Source organism: Mesoplodon bidens (genome assembly GCF_964165515.1).
Source record: "Mesoplodon bidens genome assembly, chromosome: 17".
Classification (NCBI taxonomy): Eukaryota; Metazoa; Chordata; class Mammalia; order Artiodactyla; family Ziphiidae; genus Mesoplodon; species Mesoplodon bidens.
Genome location: NC_138174.1, coordinates 77,311,043 through 77,333,197, shown reverse-complemented (window position 1 = coordinate 77,333,197; position 22,155 = coordinate 77,311,043). Strand labels below are relative to the sequence as shown.

Below are 22,155 nucleotides of genomic sequence, written 5' to 3'. Positions count from 1 at the left end.
TCCCTCGATGGCTGTGGACACCCAGATCCTTAAGATGCTCTTTGAACCAACTTAACTTCCTGGTTCACTTGTTAATCAGCTAATAACTATTTGACACTTGTTCATTCTATATCTGCAGGAGAGTCAGGTTTTGAAATTTTAAAAACTACACTTTGTCACACCCACAGACAGAAGGACAGACCATCACTTAAGGCAGCTCCGGGCAGGAGCCTGGGGAAGACAGTCCACCCGGCTCTGTGGGCCTCAGGAAATGTACCCCAAGGTCATGTGTCGCAGTCTCGGCTGTGCTGAGACGGCCTAACAGGTCTCCCGAGGGCACTGTGACCGTCACCTCTCACCTGGCCTGTCCTTGAAGGTTAAAAACCAACTCGGTGTGTGTTAAAATAGCTGGGTCGACTCCACAGGCTCCTGCAGCTGCTGTAAATGTTTTGGATCCTCCCCCAAAGGAATATTTCTAGACCTCTTCAAGCTCATGCCGAACCAGGTTTTTTTTCATTAAATAAAGCAAAGCTCATCAGTTCATTTAAAGGTCAGGGCTCAGACCAGCACTTCTACGAGATGATAATTTGTCTACATTTCACCGGAGTTCATAATCTCAGATTCAGTTTCTGTCGGCGGGTGGGTGGGTTCAAACCTGAGGCTGCGCACGACTCCGCCGTCCTCAGACCGCCTTCCCCATCCCGCTGTGTGAGACCAGCCTCAGAAGGCAGATCAGACCAAGGTGCTGGCACGCCACTCTCACTTCTGCCCTGCAGGGACGCACCAAATCCTGGTCCGCAGAAGGACCGGCCCGGAACCCCATGAGAAGAGCAGCTGGGGTGACGCATGCAGGAGGCCCAGGCCCATCTGCCTGGTCCCTGACACGTGTGCCCCCGTCACCAAAGAGGGTGAGCCTCAGGGACTTCACAGCTGCCTCGGCGTCATGACTTTCGTCCTTCGTCAGCTGAGCCACAAATGACACAGCAGGCCTCCCGGGCCTGGTAGCCCACCAGGCGCCCACCCCTGTCTCAGCGGCCCAGGCCAGGGCACAGCGGGAGCCCTGCTCTACCTGGAGACCCTCGGAGGTGACCACCCCCCTCCAGCCCCCCTGGGCCCCCTGATGCGCCTGGCTGTGTGCTCACGCACTGCTTTCCCCAGAGAAACCTGAATCTTCTCCTAACTCCTTGTGTGGAATTAAATGAGCCATCTCAGCCTTCAGAGACGGTCTGCCAGGCGAGACGGTCGTCGGCATAGTTTTCTAAATGAATAAACTAAGTTATATGACTTTTCAAAGATCCTGATGGCTGTTACAGATAGAAGTCATCCAATAATTCAGCCCAGCAAACAAGCAGCCTTAATCACCTTTGAGACGAGGCCTGTCTGGGCCCAGACATCCGCTCACGCCGTACCACACACCCTCGGCCTCCCCGATGCCAGGAGAGGCTCCGGGGAAGGTGCTTCGTCCACGTGCAAAGCCTGGTGCCAGCGGAGGGGCCCAGGCTCACCGCTGGCCTGTCCTCTGTCACCTGCTCAGAGCTTCCCTCCGAGCTGCTATAAAAGGCCCTCTCTTTGCAACAGGGCGTGCCCCCTCGGAGGGGCTTGCCGACATCCAATGTTCGTGGACTTTTTTTTTTTTTTTTTTTTTTGCGGTACACGGGCCTCTCACTATTGTGGCCTCTCCCGTGGCGGAGCACAGGCTCCGGACGCGCAGGCTCAGCGGCCATGGCTCACGGGCCCAGCCGCTCCGCGGCATGTGGGATCTTCCCGGACCGGGGCACGAACTCGCATCCCCTGCATCGGCAGGCGGACTCGCAACCACTGTGCCACCAGGGAAGCCCCGTGGACTTGTTATATCAGTAACACACGCTCGTTGTAAAAGACGGAACCGGTGCAGAGATGCAACAATACAGTAAAAAGGGACCATCGCCTCCCCTTTCCACAGGTAGCCACTGTCAACAGCGTGTCCCCAGACACCTGTGACAGCCCACGGACCGCGCGGAGGCTGCATCCTGCAAAGGCGGGCTCTCAGGCAGCCGTGGATCCGTGGGTGCGTCCGGGGATCTGGGGCAGGAAGCAGAGGTCTGGCAACCATGCATCTCCCACGTTCTAGGATGCCACCACCTTCAAGTCCCATTTCCCAGCACAATGAAAAGTCCTGAAAACTTCGATATCTCGGCAAATGGCATGTGAACAGATGGTCAGTATCACACTGAGGTATGGGAACCACGAAAACAGTGGGAGACTGAAGGTGAGGAGAAATTCCCACACGTGGGGGAGAGGGTCCCAGGGCACCTTCAGTACTGCCGACTCAGTGCTGACAGACGAGGCTATTTCTCCGCAGGCTCTGCTGGGTCCTTTAGGGTGCCAGCGCCCAGCCCTGCTCTGGCCGCCACACGCCTGCCACCGCTGCCACGGCTCCCGGGCCCACGGACCGGTGTCCTGCGGCCCCCTCCTGCCGAGGCCCAGGCCCTCCCCGCCGGGCTGCCTCTCACTGGAGGGAAGACACCACTGACCCTCCCGGAAGCCGGGCTGATGAGGACCCGGAACAATCCTTTCATGGTTATTTTGCCTCAACTTAAAATCTGCTTCGAGTGTGTTCAGACCTGGAACAAAATTTACTCGGGAGGCTGGTAGATACAAAAAAGACATTTTCTATCAGGCTTTGCAAAAGCCCTATCTCTGTCACAATGATAAAGTTAAAAGTCCGCCTGGAGCTTTGTGGGGCGATGAGCAGGGATCTGCCCTGACCCCCGAGTCCCACATCTCTTGGCACCAGAGGTCGTGTCTGGCACTGGAGGAGGAGAGGCCCCATGAACTGTGACCCCATCTGAAGGTCGCTGCAGCCAAAGGAGACCAAACCCTGCAAATCGAGTCAGGGTTTAGATCTTTAGAATATAGTCTAAGCCAACTTACATAGTCTTCTAACAAACATTTTATCAGCCAGAAGGGAAAAAGTGTTCTGAAAAACAGCTACTGATCTGGAAATTCTAAAAATGTAAACTTTCCTATCGTGGTACGTTTATCTACACCTCCAGGACCAAAGTTCTTCTAGATAACGAGCATCTGTTGCATTTTGTCTGCCCAGCAATTTTCCCTTTTTGGAGGGGGCGCTGCCTTGCCGCAGGGCTGCTGAGCAGACTGTGCAGCCGGGCGGGTGTGCACGTGGCCCCAGCTCCAGGGTGCGAGCGCCGCCCACGCCGGGCTGACCGGACTCATCCCTGGAATTCCTGCCCCAGGGGCCCTGCAGAAACACGCGTGGAGTCCTCTGGAGGCGGGGACAGCACGAGCCTGGAGCAGCTGTGCCACCCCCGCCACTGCCGGAGGACATGTTACCTGCGGGAAAGCTAGCGAGTCCCGGCATTGCCGGAGCCCTGAGGTCAGCGCAGGCCTGGACCAATGGGATCCACGTGCAGCCGCACTGGCCCAGATGGACACACCTCTGAAATCCACAAGTGTCCCAGCAGTTACCCCGGGAGACGCCCCAGGGCTCACGCTGCGTCCCAAATGCAGGTGTAAAGCAGCCGTGCTCTAGCCCGCTATGCTGTCAGCCCTGTCTCGGCCCCCAGCCCCGCAGATCAGGGAGCTGACCCCGTCCCAGGCACGGGGCCATCGTCCAAGAGCCGCAGCCTCTGCATGACTCTCAGCCCCACGAGGCCCCTCCTGAGCTAGGCCTGAGTGTGGGGATGTTTCCGGATTGAACCAATACCTGGTCAGGGGAAGCCCCTCCAGCAACAGACACGCCCGACAAAGACAGTGTTGGAAGCCACAGCCACGCTCTCTTTGTGCCTCCACGGAGTCCCCAGTCACCACCTCGTCTCATTGTCCCACATACCAGGAGGCAGGGCCTGTGTGGCACTACGTCATAGATTAGGAACCTGGGCATGGAGAAAGGTGGCTGCCAAAGGCCACGCCACCTGGGGGCGGTGAACCGCATCTCTGCTCTGCAACGCCACCGGGCCCAGGACTGGTACCCAGGCCTCAGGCTAGGCCGAGGCTCTACGTTTCAGACAAGGAGGGCTTAACCAGGCTAGGTAGGCAGCCCTGCCTGGAGATGGGTGTTGCTTCTAGAGCATTCCACAAAACCACTTACACGTGGACGTTTGGCACAAAAACACTTGTAAGTCACAGGCCGCCAAGGGGCCCCCAACTGGGCAGAGGAGGGGGAGTGACCACCCTGAACTGCTCTGGGCTGAGGGGGGTCCTGGGACCCAGGGCTAAACTGGGAACATCCCTAGAAACCCGGGACAAGTTGGTCCCCCCACCCCGGAAGGCCCTGAAGGACTTTTCCACAAAAGAACTTTCACCTCAGCGGGGTCCGACCACCTTGATTCACGGTGGTAAAAGCCGTGTTTCTCAAACGTTCAGACCATAAGCCACAGTAACGAACACAGTTGACACCATGATCCAGTGTGTACTCAGAGAATTACAGTGGAAATAAGAACTCCCATCCGATAAAACTCTGCTACCCTCTATCCTGCATCATTAAAAACTGCAGGTTAACAAAATACTAAGTACCTACCAGTGGGTACAAAACATGGTTTGAAAAAAAAACTTCATTAAAATATGACTGGAGGCTTCGGCTTCTGGACAAGACAGAGTCACACGGCCCAGATTCAACTTCCTGTCTGATTTACCAGTCCGAGTCAGAAACAACTAAAAAACCAGACAGATCTATGAAATGACAGGATTCCAGACAGTGACATCAGGCAACAGAGAGCAGCCCTGAGGGACAGGACACAGGTGAAGGTGGGCCCTAGCACTGCCCGGCTCCCACGGGATCTCTCCCGCTGAGGCTACCTTGGGTGGAGGGAACCCCAGTCTGCTGACTCCCTGGAGAGCATGAGAGGAGAGTGCTGCCCGAGAAGGGACTTCTGGGATCTGCGGAGGGCCCCTCAGCTCTTCAGCGGAATGATCACAATCTTGGGCAGAGACTCCCAAGGCTGGGAAATGGTTAGAGGGACCAACCCCGCGGTTCTCACGGGCCCGGGAACAGTTGCAGTCTCTTCCGCCAGAGCGGAATCTTACACTCATGGGCTTTGGAGAAACTGTCCAAGGACTCTGCCGTGGAACTTCAGCCCTGAGCTGAAACCATTTCACTCTGCTTCTGCCCAAAAAGGTTTCAGGCAAACCTCTAGAGATCAAAATAAATATCTGAGATGAAGAATACCCCGGATGGATGAACAGATATGACACTGCAAAAGAAAGCATAACAATAGAAACTGTCAAAATAATACAGAGGGAGAAAAAAGATGTAAAAATGTAAACAGGAGCATTTAGTGAGCTCTGGGAAAACTTCAAGTAGCTGTATGCAGGGGCCACTGGAGTTCCCAAAAGAGAGGAAAGGTCTGAGAGACATAAAGCAATATTTGAAAAAAAAAAATGGCCAATTTTTTTTCCAAATTTGATGAAAACTGTCAATTTACAGATCCAAGCAGCTCAATGACCTCCAACAACAGAAGTGCCGCTAATTAATTAAAGATCTGGTGTAAATCCCTACTAAAGAATTTTTCACCCCACCCAGATTTCTGAAGCCAGTGCTTGTCCTTAAGAAGGACAAGCAGGAAGATTAATGTGGTCGATATTCTGTGTCAGCACCTCCGTGTTTGCGGTAGCCTTTGAGTCACTGGGCGTTGGAATCGCAGGCTGTCAAGGGAGGCCCCGGAACTAGTTCAGGCACAGGTGCAGACGACCTAGCTATTAAATTGTTAATTCTCTTTGTAGAGCCTTCTGGAGAACATCCTTTTCCTTGAATTTAACATATTAATGCTCACTACCCCACCTTCAAACCCGTGACCTCAAAGCATCTACCAGCAGCGCCGGTTCATCCTCCCACAAGGGACGGCGGGAAGAACAGGTGCGGACCCGGTGCTGAGCCCACCGAGGAAACCGACCGCCCAGCTGGGGGTGGCTACCCTTTCACCTTCCCCTTGGGGCGCAGTTTCCGGGGTAGGGTTCCCCAGGGGGTGGCGCAGGCCCCCCTCCCCGCGGTGCCGGGCTCGCTGTCCGCTTCGGTCCCCCGAGTGGTCCGCTATGTTTTGGTTTTGCTTGTTTGTGTGTGTGGGTTTTTTTGCCTGTGACTTTGCGAAATGTTCTGGGACGAGACACAAAGTCTTGGTCTCCGAGAACTAACAGAACGCTGCTTTCGGCTGAAATATCTACTGGGAACCCTCAAGGTTTCCAATGTCATCACTATGAAAACAGATTACAAATGGACATCATTTAATCTGGCTCTCTGGACCCCACTGGGACTCGGTTTGACTTCAGTTCATCTTTTCTTTGGTGGGTTTTAAGTCTTGAGAAAATGTGCCCCAGAATGAGGACTCCAAAAAGGATGCAGGAGATTTGGGGTGGGGTCGGGGGGGGGGCGGTGGAAAGAGGTTTGAATCCGGTAAATGGTCAAACTGTACCTGTCAGGTTGGACCCGTGTGACTTCTTCGTCGCGTTTACATCCCGATTACAGACACTTAACCGCCGACTGGGGAGAGGCTCCTGCACGAGGGCGGCGGCGGCGGGGCGGGGGCGGGTCCCCGGGCGGGTCCCCTCCCTCGTCCTGACGACCCGCTTCCCCTTCGGGCTTTGATCTTCCCGGAGAAAACCGGCTCGGCCGGCGGCGGCGGCGGCCCGCGTGCCCCGCCCGCCCCGCGCGGCCCGGAGGCCGGTCCTGCCCGCGCGCCCCGCCCCCGCCGCCGCCCCCGCCCAGCCCCGCGCGAGCGCCGCGGTGCAGCCGCCGGGATGTGACCTTCAGAGCCGCCCGCACGGGATGACCGGAGCCATCGCCCCGCGGCGCCCGCGCCTCGCCACGGCCCCGCGGGCGCTCTGACCGCGCGCGCCCGGCTGCCGGCCCCGGTCTCAGTCCCGGCCGTCGTCCCCGTCCCCGCCCGCCATGCCGCCCGGGCCCGCCGCCACCCTGGGCACTGCGCTGCTGCTGCTGCTGCTGGCCTCCGAGTCCGCGCACAGTGAGTACCGCGCGGGGCCGCGGCGCGGGCTGGGCCTGGGGACCCGTCCCAACACCCCGCCACCCCGGGGGCGAGGGGAGCCCCGGTGCCCTTGCCCAGACCCGGCCCCGTGCGCGCCGACCCCGTGCGCCTCGGCCCCGCCGCGCTGACGGCGTGTCCCCGCTCTCTCCCCGCTCCTCCCGCCCGTGCCCGGGAAGCCGTGATCTTGCGGGCGCGCGAGGCGGCGCAGTTCCTGAGGCCCAGGCAGCGCCGCGCCTACCAGGTCTTCGAGGAGGCCAAGCAGGGCCACCTGGAGAGGGAGTGCATCGAGGAGCTGTGCAGCCAGGAGGAGGCCCGGGAAGTGTTCGAGAACGACCCCGAGACGGTGAGCGCGCGGGCCGGGGAGGTGTGCGCCCGGCGCCTGGGACCGCGAGGTGGAGCAGGGCAGCCGGGTCCCCTCGAGCGCCGTCCCTGCAGCGCCGCATTTCCGGGGACACCGTCCGTGCGCGCACGGCTGGGAGCCCCGGCGTCCGCGGCAAGTCCTTCGGCTGCAGGGCACACCCAGACCCTTATTAGGGGGGCGGTCGGCGCGGCGGAAGGGCAGGGTCTTAGGCGCCGGGACCCGGGCCCACCCTCAAGCCTCCTCCTTCTGAGGCCCAGTTCTGCTGGTGACGCCAGGTGCCGCCTTAGCTGGAGGGGGGTGGCGGATGTCGGCGGGGGGTCCTGCGGACGCCCTGCAGTCCTCTTCCCTCGGTAAGCCTGTGAAAGCAGCCGCTTTGAAAGAACCGTGCAGTTATATGACAGCTCAACCGGGATGCCGCAGGGTCCGTTTTAAAATGTAAAAGAAATAAATGGTTTAAAAACCAGATCAGTTTCCTATCTCCCCGCCCCCTTAGCTAGACTGGAGGGGGCGGGGGTGGTGGTGGGGGGAGCTGTTCACAGCGCCCTGATCCGCATCAGGAGGGATGGAGCGTTAGCTTCAAAGGCGTGAGGGCTGGAATTGCTGGCAGCAGCGGGTCCCTCGGCAGGAGGACGCGAGTAGAGCTGGAACACGTACCGTGGAGGGGTCGGGGGCGGTCCGAGTGGACAGCAGGGACGGGCCCAGGTCCCGCCGCCGGTGCGCAGCCCCTGCGGAAAGGTGCACTCGCCGAAGCAGCTGGTGACTGCAGGAGCCCGACGGGCTGGCTCAGGGCAGATTTCTATTAATAATGTCCTCGGAGAATGTGGGGTGGCTGGGCACCCGACCGCAGGGAGCAGCCCCGGTGTGGCCTCCGCGTCAGCGCAGGAGCTGTATCGTCTTCCGGGAGGGGAGAGGTGGTGGCGGTGCCCTGGGGGACCTGGTGCGCGTCTTTGGGACGCAGGACTGATGGAGATGGGGTGGACTCACACTGCGTCGCTGCACCGCGAGGTCAGGGTGATTTCACAGCTGGTTTTGGTCCTACGGGAATTTTTCTTTTAAAGGATTCTTCTGGGATGAAATAAATGTCTCGTGTTATAAACAAATGGCTGTGAGGCCCGTGGGCTTTTACTTTGACTCCCGTTTCTGACCGGTTGGTTTGACCATCCCTTCAGTCCCCTTTCCGAAACAAGCTTTACAGTGATGGCCCAGCCCGCGGCGGTGGCGGCTGAGTTGTGACAGGTGCTTCTGCCGCGACTCTGCCCTCAGTGTCCGCAGCAGCGCGGTTTGTTTTGCCACCGGTCTCTTCTGGCCTGTTTGCCCGTTTCTTTAATGGTGAGTCCCAGTGGCCCAGAGGAGCTGGCACCTGCGGAGGAGTTCTGAAGGTCCCGCGGTGGGCTGTGTCCCTGCCCTGCTGTGGGATTGTGTGCCGGCTGCAGTCCCGCCAGCCCCAGGCCCAGCCTGGAGCGCTGGCTTGTACAGAGTGTGGGACGGGCTTGCGGGTGACAAGCCTTGAGGGCAACAAGGCCACCACCCACTCCAGCCTGCCCCTGCCCTGCCCCAGTCCCTGCTTTCCAGGACGGAAAGGCCTTGGGCCTGGGCACACTGCACACTAATTGCTGTGCCACCCTTCCCAGAGCCATCCCCCCTCTGACTTTAACTGCTTTTACGTTTTAATGATAACTTTGTCTACAATGGATGAAATGAAGACAAGACAAGGAAAGCAGTGCTCACAGCCCATGACTTTAACGAGACCACCGTTTCTGTGCAGGGACTTTGTACTTCCTATAGCGTCCTGACTTCCCTCCCTGCCGAGGTGGAGTTGCTGTGACACTGGGGGCATCCTCTCTCACACCCACCCCATCCACCCATTGGGAATGTGTGAACTCCTTTCATATCAAAGCCATCTGTAATTTTCCAGAATTCTGTGCTCCTTTCTGACCCCCATCCCCAAGTCATAATCACAGCTTTCCCTTTATTTACCAGCTTCCCAGGGTGGACCGGCTCCTTTTGTGCCTTCCCTTGCAGTCAATGCAAAAACCCCTCATCTCAACCCGCACCTCGCATGCTGTGTAGAGCGCTGTGCAGACTGCTTGCGCTCTGTCTGGGTCTGGCCCTTGGTTTGTTGTCCTTTTCCTCAGGTGGTACTGTGGAAGGCTGGGAGGAGCCCAGCTAGGGTCGTGGGCTGAGGTTGGTGCTGAGGGGCTCCTGCTCTGGTCGACCAGCTGCCCCTCCAGGTGTCCACACCGTCCTTTCCCTCACTTTGGGGAGGCCCCAGATTCCAGGGACCTGGGATCCCTGGGGAACCCTCCAAACACACCTCACTGCTAATGCGCCTTTGGAGAAACAGCACTTGTGAACGAGGCCGTCCTACGACATTACCAGTGGGCCCCTCTGCCCCACACAGTTTGGGGCTCTCTTGAGAAACATCAATTCCTCGCCTTCAGATGTTGTTCCTTGTGAGTGTTTGCGGGGGTGACCCAGGATGAGTGCCCTGACCTTAGTTCAAAAAGTCACCAAGACCTGGTTCTGTGACCGTCACGGGACCTCCCGCCAGCGTCCTGATGTGTGACAGGAGAGGCCGCAGAATCAGCATCCGCTGGGCTGTGATCCGCTCGCCTGCTCAAGGGGGCGCTAGTAGGAAAAGCCAGTCCTTACCTGCCAGGGTCACCTCTGGGGCTGGCCTGTCCTCTGTGTGTCTGGCCGTTGCAGCCACACACACCTGGCGGAGCAGGGGAGGCCGCGCTGCCTTCCCCGTTCAGTTCCTGGGGCTCTGGGGGCCGGTGAGGGGGGATGGGGGAGGACGCCCTGCGCCCTGAGCTGGGGGCTGGGGCACCTGGAGCCGGCCCTCTGGGCGGCAAGCCACTCCTGGAATCCGGAGGCTGTGCCCTCTGTGCTGGGTGTGTTCTAGGCTCTTCCTGCCAGGGCTGGTTGTTCCACCCTGGGCCTGGGCCGTCTTCCTCTTTGGGGATGGAGGCGCCTGACGGATAGAGCTGTCCTTTGAGCAGGTAGCTATGGGTGCCTTCCCGATTCCTGGGGTTAAGGGAGCCTGGGGGCCCTCCTGATGCAGGTGTCGCCTGCTTCCCTCCTGCTGACCATGGTCTCCTCCACATTCTTTCGGGCCTGGGTGGGGGGGGAGTCCCCGCCCTGCCCTCCACCCAGAGCCGGCGATTAGATTCCCTCCTTATCTTGTTTTCCTTTCACATTGTTACCCTCTCTTCCTGGCATTTCCCTGTTCTGGCCTCTTGTCAAGAGGACTCTGGGTGCCAGGCCCCCAGGCACCCCTGCTGGGTCCCCTGAGCTCTCCCCAAAGCTCACCAGGCCAGCCCAGCAGTCACCTTCCCTCTTAAGTCCTTTAAGGCCAGTGGGTTCCAGACAGCGATACCATTGCCCTTGGCCTCCAGAAAGGATTCTGGACGAAAGACTTCCCCAGCCCGACCTGCGGCCCGGCATGGTTCACAACCTCCCAGCACCAGTGCCGCCCGAGGCCTGCGTGTCGGGAGGAATTCCAGGTCCTGGGCCTTGACCCCATCCCCTTGGTTAGTCTGAGATTCAAACAACAATGTTCACAGCGCTCACAGCTCGGGCGGCCTCCCACCCACAGGGCCCCTTGGCCTCCCGTGCAGCCCAAGCCTGACCTCTGACCTCGCGTGTTCACCCCGCACCCTGTGTCTCTCTCGGGCGGTGTCTGTTTGTCTCTCTGTCTGTCTCTGTCTCTCTCCCCCCACCCCACCCCACCCCCGCTGTCTCAGACATGGGGGCCCAGTGGTGGTGATACTTCCCTACCCAGGAGGGTTTTCGGGGTGCAGTCAGTTTCATAGCCCTGCAGGGCTGCCCCCTTGTCTTGAACTGCGTCTGCCCTCCAGGGACACCTGTCTTCCTGAGACCCCAGGGTCTCTGGGGACAGCTTGGGGAGGGGCACCCCCGAGGGAGGTGGAAGCCCCTCCCTCAAGTCTCCCCTGTTGGGATGGCCTAAGGGGTCTCAGGGGGCCCAGCAGGAGGGGGAGGGGGCCCTCGTCACCCCCAGTGACCTCCAGGACAGCCTCGGGCCCCCTGCCCCCCACGCCTGGACAGCAGCCTCTAACACTCACTTGGACGCTCAGACACGCACTTGCACACCCCGCTCCTCCGTGCCACACGGGGGTCCATTGAGGAGTGTGACCAGGCGCCCTCCCTGTGTAGATCAGCCCCAGCTCCTGTCTGCCTGGGCGGCCCCTTGCCCCCGGGGCTGCCCAGGCCTCCCCACTGGGCCCCGTCCCTCCAGGGCTTCCTCCCCTGGAGGCCCGAGGAAGCTGGCAGGGCAGGGCAGGGTCTCCGAGTCATCACGTTTTCTCCAGAGCTGGCTCCGCACGGCTCAGAGGCCTGCGGACGGCTGGTTAGACAGGCCGGCATTCAGGCCCCCAGCGCTGGGCCTGCCGCTCCCCGGGTGGCCTTGAGGGAGAGACAGGCTTTGTCTGGCCCCCCTTTGCTGCCCCTGTGCCTACAGACGTGCTTGTTTTAGTCCCAGGGGTCTGCCCGGCCCGGAGCTGGGCCCTGCAGTGTAATGACAGGGCAGCCCCCTAAATGACACCTCGTCCCAGCCTGCGGGCTTAACGTCTATGGAAAACCAATTAAAGACATTTTGAAAGTCACCTCAGGTCTGCCTATGGGACTTAGGAAGAACACACCCTTTAAGAAGCTGATGCCTGTTTCTCGAGATTCTGAGGTGCTGGGCCGGGACATTGCGAACCCGGCCAGGCGGTTACTTTGCTCTGGCTGCACTGGCAGCTGTCTGGCGTCTGGGTGCTGCTGCTTCTGTGATGCGGACTGGGCTGTGGTTTGAGGGTTAACATTTGATGTCGGGAATACTCTGCCCCTTTGGTGGTGGTTTTAGTCCAGTGATTTCGTTGCGATCCTGGTGCGGACACTGTAAATTTTGACCCTGAGAGAGTGCAGTTTATTAAGTTTTAAAGTAAGGTTTAAGGAGGTGTTGGAAGTGGACGGAGTTCTTTATCTGCCTCTGAGAAAGGCACTTTGCACCAATTAAAAACACGTCATTCAAAGGAGGTAGTGATGTGTTGCCATCATACTTATTATTTTCTTGGACCTTTTTTTTTCCCCAAATTCTAGGTGAAATTTGTTTCCTTCCAGTTAGTGCCCATGATAATAAAATACATTCTTTTCCACATCTGTCCCCAAACCCTGCTATCTAAACCCAGTTCTCTGAGGACCTCTTCTTGGAACACTGTGCCCTGTGGAAACCCCACAGCTGGGCTGGGCCAGCTCCCAGGGCGTCCGGGAAGGTCACTGCTGCAGCTACGGGGCTGGAGGCCAGGCTGGGGCCGCCTGCCCAGCACGTGGCATGACTGGCGGCCACAGGTACAGCCCCCAGGGGCCTCTGGTTTGGACACATGTTTCTTTAGTGCGATGCTTCAGGTTGAAATGGAAAACGTGTTAGGAGATGGCTGTTGGCAGTTGTCGGGGGCAGGGCACCTTCTCCCGTGGGGTGTGGCAGACCCTGACCCCTGACCCCTGACCCAGGTCTGCACCCACCACATGCATCCTCTGAGTCTCTCCTCGTTCACACCAGCCCATCCTCTGCTGCTCAGAATTGAACGCTCACGTGTGCGGGGCTGTGGTTCAGCAGGGACCCGAAAGGTGCCGAGGTGCCCTTCCATCCCCTTCCAGACGCCAGGAACGGACTGGAGCTGTGCAGTCCCAGAATCTGTCACGGGATCGCAGAATGCTGCTTCGGGCGAGTCTGAGCCAGCCCATGGAGGCGCCCCTGAGCTGCGGCCCGGGAATTGACCGACTCAAGGGAGTCAGGTCATTAGTGGGAGGACCAGAGGGAACTCAGGGCTGACCCGTGAGCCCAAGTGACTGCGGCCTCCAGGGCGAGCCTGGGTCCCGTCTGCACAGCCCGCTCTCAGGGCCTCCTGGACACACTACCTTTGCGCAAAGGCTGTGTTGGAGCTGTGCTGTTTGCCCTGGTAACTTGTCACCCTGTACTCTGTCCAGCATTTTATTTGGGGGTTTTGCACGATGGGAACACACATCATTTTGTTTTTCCCGAATTAGCGTGAACAGGGAAGCGTAGCGTTGCGTTTCTGACGTGGCTGACCTGGCTGACCTGACCGTGCCGTCCCCGCCTGCCCGTCTCACCCGCAGCAGCACGAGTCCTCTGCAGCCCCGCCTGTGTGGGTCCCTGCAGAAGGACAGGTGGTCGCCGGCTCCGCCCTGATCCCCGGGCGACGTCCTCTTCCCTCTTCTCTTCTCTCCCACTCGCTCTCTCCGGCTTCTCACCTCCTTCCCACTCCTGTCGGTGCCGCTGCGGCCTCTCAGCCTCGGGACAAAGCCTGCGGCCCCCGCTGCCCCACCCCCCACGCGCCCTGCAGCGTCCGTGGAGCATCTCTGGTGTTACCACCTCTGCCTCCTCGGGGCCCTCCCAGGACAGGCCGACGTTCCGTCCCACCTGCTGGGCCTCGGTCCCCATTCACGCTGCCAAGCAGCCGCGTACGGTCTCTCCCTGTGGCTTTGGGATGACGCCTGAGCCCCCGGCCCGGCTGCCCACCAAGCCCCCTCCTGGCGCTGGAGACCGCGAGGGCCGTGTCCCTGCCCAGAGCCCCCTGGTGCCCGCTCTGCCCCTTTGGTCCACAAGCTCCTGGGGGACACATTCTACTCGCTGGCGCCCTGCTAGGGGCTGGCATCCCGCTAGGGGCCGGTGGGCATGTCTTTGTGGGCAGGAGGCAGACAACGTTATCCCTCCGCCTGGTCCTGCGCTGCCTGAGCTCCGCAAGGCCAGCTGCCACGTGTTGGCAGGGACAGGTCGGCGGAGACAGGAGCATCCCTGCCTGACTCCAGGGAAGATGTGTCGTTTCCTCACTGCTGTAACACTTCAGCAGAAACTTAACCTTCTGGAGGCCCCAGTAGGGAACCCACGCCTGCCTTTTCCAGCTTCTGGAGGCGCCGCATCCCTGGCTCGGGCCCCTCCTCCATCCTCCTGGCCGGCAGGTCGGCGTTCTTTCTACGTTGCCGTTTCTGGATCTGCTGCTGCCTTGCTCTTCCGTGTTTGCACACCCTGTGGTCCCCTGAGCCCCCGATGGCCCGGGGAATCAACTCCTCCCAAGGTCAGCCGATCAGCAACCTCACTGACCTTCGCTGTGGAGCCCACCATATTCACAGCTGCCGGGAGGAGGACCTGGACGTCTTTGGGGTCACTGTTGTGCCACCACAAGGTTGTAGGAAGGACTGAGCATGGGGTCTGGTGCTTAGAAACCGCTCAGTGCAGCATAGCCGTGGTTTGAATAAAGTTTTGCTGGTTCACCTTCGTGAATCACATTTCCCAGAGAGAACGTGGCAGGCCTGGCAGGGAAGGCTTAGCACCTGGTCAGGCTTAGTACCCGGTGAGACATAGCACCTGGTGAGGCCTAGTATGTGGTGAGGCTTAGTAGTATCCAGTATGGCTTAGTACCCGGTGAGACATAGCACCCGGTGAGGCTTAGTATGTGGTGAGGCCTAGTATGTGGTGAGGCCTAGTAGTATCCAGTGTGGCTTAGTTGTTTCCTGCCTGTGAGCACCCCAGCCACTCAAGTGAGCAACATCGCTGCATTTGGCCTTGAGAACAAAGGGGTTTCCGAGCAAAGCTGTGGATGATCAGCCAGTGCTGTGAAGGTGAGAGCCCAGCAGCCTCAGGAAGCCTCTGCCAGGAGAGCACAATAGATGGGAAGAAAGGCCACTTCGAGTGAGCCACTGAAAACGGATCAGGTTACACAGTGAGTGCAGCAGTCCATCTTGAGGAATGAAACTGTAAATTATAAAAACAAATTTATTCCATTTCACGCTTTATAAAATTGGATCATAAAGGTAAGTAGGCACTAAATTTTCAGAACAAAGAGAGATTGAAGTAAGATTTGGGGGAGAGGCAGGGCGTATGTTTTCGAAATAATAATGGTTTTCAGAAAGCCTACATTCTCCTTACCATAAATGGAGACATGTTTGCAAAAAGTGTTTGGCAACTTCATCCATAGTCCCATGAGCCTTTGTTAATCCTGGATAATCAGGTTATTCTGTCTTGAAGCAGTCATTCTATGATACTTGCAAACTTTCTCTTCTGTCATTGTTAACTGGCCTAAACCCTGATTTATCAGTGCCTTTGCATTGGTTATTTCCCAAAACATTCTCACCGACTCATGAAATCTTGACTCATGGTAGATTTATAACATTACTTTGCAGGTCATTACAAATCTGAAAATTGCACTCACTTTTCCAATTCAGCTAGCCTGGTATTTTTGCCTCATAAATTTGGAAAATGCAAGCAACAGTGGTTTAAACAAGACAGTTTTATTTATCTCTCATGTAAAAGGTGGGAGGCAGGCTGCCTGGGGCTGCTCCATCGTGGGGGCCCAGGGGCTTCCATGACCTATTTGTGCGCCACTGTACTGGTGCATGGCCTTTGTCTTCCAGGCCTCCTCACACACTGGGCAAGATGCTGGAGTACCAGCCATCACATCTACATTCCAGCAAGGAGGCCAGAGAACCAAAGTACTCCACTCTCTTTACTCAGTTCCACTCTCTGTGTGTATCTCATTGGCCAGAATTTAGTCACATGCCCACCCCTAGTTGCAAGGGAGGCTGGGAAGTGCAGTCCTGTAGCTGGGTGCATTGCAGCCCTAACTAAATCCAGAGTTCTCTTACTGAGGCTGAAGGGGGGATTGCAGATGCTGGATGGCAACTGCAAATCTCTGCTGTGGGGGAGAGGTGTTTGGAAGCAAACCTGTTTTACGAGGTTCATTTCCAAGCGTATTTTCATGCCTGGCAGTAGACACTGTACTTAGCCACGTCAGAGGGTTTTTGCACAACACGCCTCTCACATGAGTCTCTTTAGCTGCACTCATACGACATGTGCTTGGAGGGACCGGCCCCCCTCTGCTGCCCGGGTTCTTGCCCCACACTGGGCCTCAGCAGTTGCCCGGCCACCTGAGCCTGTCAGCCCGCAGCTGAGTGGTGAGCGGAGGCTGCCACCCCCTGCCTTGGGGCCCTGCTGACCCTGGCGGGGTGGGGGGTGCCCGGGGCCTGTGTGCATGTGCTCCGCCAGCAGCTGGGCTGCAGCGGGTGCCCAGAGCAGGTGGGAAGCACGTGCAAAGGGATGTGCCGTGGGTAGGTGCAGGTTGCAGGGAAGTGCTCAGTAAGGGAGGGGCCAGTGGTAAGGGGACCAGGGTCTCCATGCCCCCGAGAGCCACTGCTGCCTGTACCAGGGCTCTGAGCATCCAGAGCAGCGCGTATCATCCTAAAACTGATGTGAAGAGGACCTGGAGAACTGGGCTTCCTGGTGGGCGTAGCTGCTCTCGAGGGCCCCCCAGCTCGGGCCCCTGTCCCTGTCACATGGGTGCAGGTTGGGTGGGAGGGGACAGCCATGGGGATGGAGGGGGTACGTACAGCCGAGGGAACCACACACACAGACGTGCAGAGCTGCAGCAGGGCCCCAGGGTCAGGGCCGGGGCTGATCCCAGCGTCACCCCTGCCACTGGGTGGTCATACCCAGGACTTTGTTCCAGGACCTCCCTGCAACGTGCGCTTCAGTGTCTGAGGAAGGAGAGGACCCAGTGCCCTCGCGGGGTGTCTCTGGGGGCTGCCCCCCTTGCAGGGTCCGCCCTGGGTTCTCTGGGTGGAGTAGGGCCTGGGGGTCCCAGAGGTCCGTGTCCTGAGAAGTGGTGTCTGTGTTCCTTCAGTCTTGTGGAGTCTTTTGCACCTGGTTTGGAGAATCTTAGGAGCTGAATTCGGGAGAAAGGAAGGAAAAAAGGGTTTTGTATGAACCGTGCTAGGAGAACACGTGGGGAGCCGTGCAACGCCAGCCCCAGGGGTTAGGAGCCCTTCTGGGTCCCCGGGCGGGACCAGTGGAGCCTGGGCACCCACCTGCAGGAAGGCGTCTTCAGGGGCCGCTGTGAGCTTCACGCTCTTAGGAAGCCGAAGCCGCGGCAAGGGCAGTTCAGGCTGCCGTGACCTTGACAGTCTCCTGCCAGAAGACAGATTTGCTAGCAAGGCTGTGGCCAGAGGATTGGTCAACCCTCCCGACTGTTCCCCAGGGAAAACACCTTCTACACGTTTCATGTCAGTAAGCAAAGTTGTCCTGACACCCAAGTCCCAGCCTACTTTGTCAAAGAGTAGAGATTTTTGGAAACAACTTAGCGCAGTTATGTATTAAAGGAAGTAATAAATTCTCAGTTTACTGTTTGAGAAGTAACCACACTGTGGTAGTGTGATGTGTGACTCCTGTCATGTTGTGTAATCCAGGTAAAAGTCCCAGATATTCCACGACAAAAAAGATTCATGCACCACCGACACTGGTGTGTCTGCAAGGTGGCGTCCGCGCCGGTCAGCAGAGCCGGGAGCGGGCGTCCCCTGGCCCATCTATGCGCAGGGCCAGGAAGTGAGGCCATCGGGTGAACAGTGGGACGGCATCAGGCCTGGATTCCCGCGCCTCACCTGGGCCCCGCAGGGACGTGGCCGGCCTCTGAGGAGCTCGGGGGTAAAGCAGGTTTGCTGTCCTTTCCTGCTTGGGGGGCAGATCGCAAGTAGCAGAGGCAGAGGAGGTGGCTCACAGGGAAGTTTTTCCTGTAGCTCCAGAGCACATGCAGCCTCACTGTAGACCCAGGTGGACCCAGCTGCCCTTGGGCTCAGCTCCTTGAAGGGGCTTCGGGCCACACGTTCCCATGTTTACAGACCTGCGGGGAGCAGGGCGGCATGGAGGGCTGAGGAGCCTGACTTTTCACAACAGTAGGGCTCAGTATTAAAACATATTACACGTTACTATTAACTAGTCACGATTCTGAAGAATAGAATCTGCCTTTCCGGAAAGCTGCAGTGTGTAAACGTGTGTGTGATCGGGTACTTGCCCCACAGTTCTTCATCATGTTCAACCCTAGTCTAATCCCTGGCTTCCTAAGCCTGAGCGGGCACTTCCTGCGTCCATCCTGAATCTTTTATTTCAGAACCAAATCCCCTCCTTTTGCAAAGCCCAGTGGCCTCTGTTCTCCCTCTAACCCCGAAAGATGCCACAACCCCCGGGACCCTGAGAGCTCTCGTCACAGGGCCCCAGACTTGTCTGTCTCTCTGTCCCCAGCGCCAGCTGGTGTGGCACTGAAAGCAGGAGAAAGAAACGCAGCCAGGCTTGTCGGGGGCCTGGGAGCGGAGAGGAGGGCAGTCCCCTCCCGCCTGTCTCTCTGTCACATTTGCATGAATGTCACCTTCGCAAGTGTTGCATGAGTCCCAAGCTTGCTCTGATCCTTACTTTTCTTTTAAAGAAGTTGAGTTTTACAAGAAGCATCTTTACCAGAACGTTACTTTATAAAAGCACATCTGAACGCGTCTTCGCGGGACGCCCTGGCCAAGCACGAGCGGAGGGGACAAGTGAGGCGGTGGAGGACCAGCGGGCGTGAAGCACGGGCCCCGTGGGGTCCGGCACCCCTGCCCTCCCTGGGACGGGACTCAGTCAGACTCCACAGCCGCCTGGAGCCTCAGTTTACTCATCTGTGATAATGGGGCTGATTAGCAAGACCCTCCTGGGAGGGTGGTCGTGAGCAAGCAGGTGACACCCAACACCCGGCGCCTTGGTTCCGTCAGGGAGGGGATACAGGGCCAAACTGCTCCGCGATCGACCCTGAGCGATCAGCCCTGAGCGGGACATCAGAGCGTGTGGGGTCAGGACTGCTGTGACTGCCCCATCCCCGGAGCTGCTGCCGGGACGGGCACAGGCAGGTGTTCTCTCACCTGACATTCACTGCCCAGCGCCCATCTCTTAATTTGCAGTCATGGATAAAAGCACTCCCCGTTTACACCCTCCATCCCTCATCCAGCTGTTTGTTTTATAAGTACAGTAGCTGCTGGGAGACCTACAGAGGCCTCCCATCTCCCAAGGGGCCCCTGCGACCACCCACCGGGGTCCAAGGCTTGGTTTTTTCTTGGCATGTTTCTTGTCTTCCTGAAAGATGCTTCGCCCGCACAGCATTGCTGGTTACCTCAGGTCTGGTCTCAGTGTGCAGACTTCACTCTGCAGAAGCTGCATGGCCCCAGGGATGCCCCCTCCCTCCGTCCCCTCCCCCAGCCCTCTCAAGGGCAGAAAGTGGCTTTCTGGGCTGCCGTCCTCCCTCAAGCACCTGCCCCCCGGGCCGGGCCGTTCCTGTGGGGGGAGAAGGGTGAGGTTTGGTGGACCAGCTGCCAGGGGGTGGTGCCCAGACGCCAGGCACTCTGCCGGTTAACCGCTGCCTTTTCTTTTTCTTTTTCCGCAGGAGTACTTTTATCCAAGGTACTTAGGTAAGTTGGACTCATTTCCTCCTTTTGTTTGGGGACTCACACCTCATCACCGAGTTGTTCCCGGAAGGACCATGCTTCATCGCACAGCGAGGTGGGAGCTCTCCAGGGCTCACGGGGCAAAGCCCGAGTCTGTGTCTTTTATACCATAGTGACCGCGGTAGTGTCACCTCCAGCCAGTGCCATTGTTTGCAGACCTCTGCCCCACTCTGATTCCAGGCGTAGCTCATTAACTGGAAATATGATTGCTTTAGTGGTTCTCGGGCTTTTTGGTCTGAGGACTCTGCCCTTGTGAAATTACTGAAGACCCCAAAGAGCTTTTGCTTATGCGGACTCTGGTTATAGATACCATATTATTAATTAAAGAGAACATTTAAAAATGCTTTTGTTTAACTTGGACAACAGGAACGTACAGGCTAACAGCCTTGGCCGTCAAGCAGTCGTGTCTATGTATGGAGGCGGGGGGTGCCTGGAAAGCCCCACTGAACACTGTGGGGAGAGTGAGAGGAAAAAGGCAAAGGCGGTCCCGTGTTTTCAGGACGACCTGAAAGTTCCCCTGCGAACTGCTCCTTAATCAATACTGTTGTAAGGGTTCTTTTATGTCTCTGCTTATAATGAGAGAGAAGTATTCCAGGGCTTTCCTCTTTAATTGTGTGAAGTGCATTTTGGTAAATGTTCCATTGGCCTTATAGCGTCTTAGAGGTACCTTCTCTGGGTGTGTATCTGGCAACAAGCGTAGTGGACCTGTGATTGGCCTTGAGAAGCCCCATCCGGGCTCCCTGCCGGCCTTGCTCCCGGGTGTATGGCTTTGTTTCCTGAGGCAAAGGCAACGGTGGCCCCCTGGGCCACCTCCAGTGCTGTCCACCGCCTGTGCCCACGTCCTCCGAGGCGTGGATGAGCCGCAGCGACCCGCCACAGGGCCAGTGACGTGGCCCAACCAACACCCATTATGCCCAAGCTCAAGTTCAGACCATCCAGATGCCTGTGATCCCTGCCACCCCGGCCTCCATGTGGAGCACCCAGTCAGACAGCACAGAGGAGGAGGGGGGCTAGTTCTCCAAAGAGATTGACCATCAAACCAAGGGCACCGTTTCCAAGCGGGGCTCAGGTTGAAATGGAGGCCAGCTCTCTGACCACGGTCAGAAGCTTCCTGAGTGCCAGCGGCGAGCCTTCTGTACGACAGAAAGAACCCCACCAGGAGGCTGCGGGGGCCCAAGGCTCCTTGGAGACCGAGCTCTGCCCATGGGTGGAGACGTCTTCTCGTCAGACGGTGTTCCATGTTCCGTGTCAGTGTGACTAGTCTCCCTCCAGAGTGTCACGTCTGCTGGCCCCGTGCCGGAGGGTGACGCCCTGCCCTCCCTGTTTTGCAGAATGCATCAGTAAACATGGATCTCCGTACAAAAAGAACACAGATTTCATCACCTGCGTGCAGAGTAAGTCTGTCTCCTTCCTCGAAGCCCCTGCGTTCGGGGTCTTGGGGCTTTGCTGTGTTTCCATTGTCTCTGGAGCCACGGCACCTGCCTGAGGTCCGCTCCGTTGCCCTGAGCTTCCTTTTCTAAGCGAGTACGTGTTGGCTTTTCGAACAGGCAGGAAATTCACACGGTATGAAGTGTAAACCTTTCACAGGTGGAGAGAAGGTGCATCCGGCCCTGCCTCCTGGTCAGTCAGGGGCCCTTTCACCACGGCCACCGGTTCTAAGAATATTCCCAGACCCGTAGGATTGTACTCGGAGTCTCTTATTTCCACACAGGTGGCAGCTTCCTGAACCCATGACCCCACCGCCCTTTCCCCTCCACGTTTTGCAGGCGCTTCCTGTGTCAGCACGAGCCAGGCCAGCACACGGGGCTGCGTCCACACTCGTGCTTGGTGGGCAGCATGCTTGTTAACCAGCATGCACTGGTGGACACCTGGGCCGTTTCCAGTTTTATACTGTAACAGGCAAAGCCAGAGTGACCTCCTTGTCTGAATAGATCTGCAGAATAGAGTGGACTTGCAGTGGGAAAGCTGTGTTCTTTTTCAATTCTGATGCAGATCCAGCCCCGTTACCCGCCCGGTGGAGGGCGGGAGTGCCTCTCCCAGTACCTGCAGCAGCCCAGTGTATTGCTTCTTACTTTTTTATATCTTTCAGTAGAAAAAGTGAAAAAAGACCCCCAGTCAATTCAGTTTATTTTTTTCTTACTCATAAGTAAAGCGGAGCTTCATATGTTGAGGAACCTTGTGTTTCTTTTTCTGTGGATAGTTTGTTCAGAGTCTTTGCCTACTTGTCTCAATTTGTGGGAGCTGTTGATATATTTTGCAAATTAGCCATTTGTACTAAAGGTAGCAAAATTTTTCTTCAGCTCATCATGCGTCTTTATTATTATTATTTTAAATTATCATACGTAACACTGACATTTTGCACGAACTTTAATCCACACGTAGACCCATAGACCCGTCTCAGCTGAGCCTGACTCCAGGCCTGGCTGTGGCCAGAGAGCTCTGTGATGTGGCCACTTAGTCCCCGCCAAGCCTAGATGTTAGCTGCTTTATCGCACCGGCTCCACCGGTGAGGAAACGGGC

The 22,155-nt window shown here is 57.7% G+C and overlaps 1 protein-coding gene across 1 annotated transcript in view; it reads left to right on the top strand.

Moving 5' to 3' along the window:
• Positions 1 to 6,691: 6,691 nt before the first annotated feature.
• Positions 6,692 to 22,155, top strand: part of GAS6 (growth arrest specific 6) — a 33,507-nt gene continuing 18,043 nt past the window's right edge. Inside the window, exons 1-4 of the mRNA XM_081215197.1 lie at positions 6,692 to 6,935; positions 7,133 to 7,299; positions 19,575 to 19,599; positions 20,967 to 21,029. Of these exons, the coding sequence (XP_081071323.1) occupies positions 6,863 to 6,935; positions 7,133 to 7,299; positions 19,575 to 19,599; positions 20,967 to 21,029 (328 nt within the window). The 5' untranslated portion in view covers positions 6,692 to 6,862. The remainder of the gene's footprint in view (positions 6,936 to 7,132; positions 7,300 to 19,574; positions 19,600 to 20,966; positions 21,030 to 22,155) is intronic.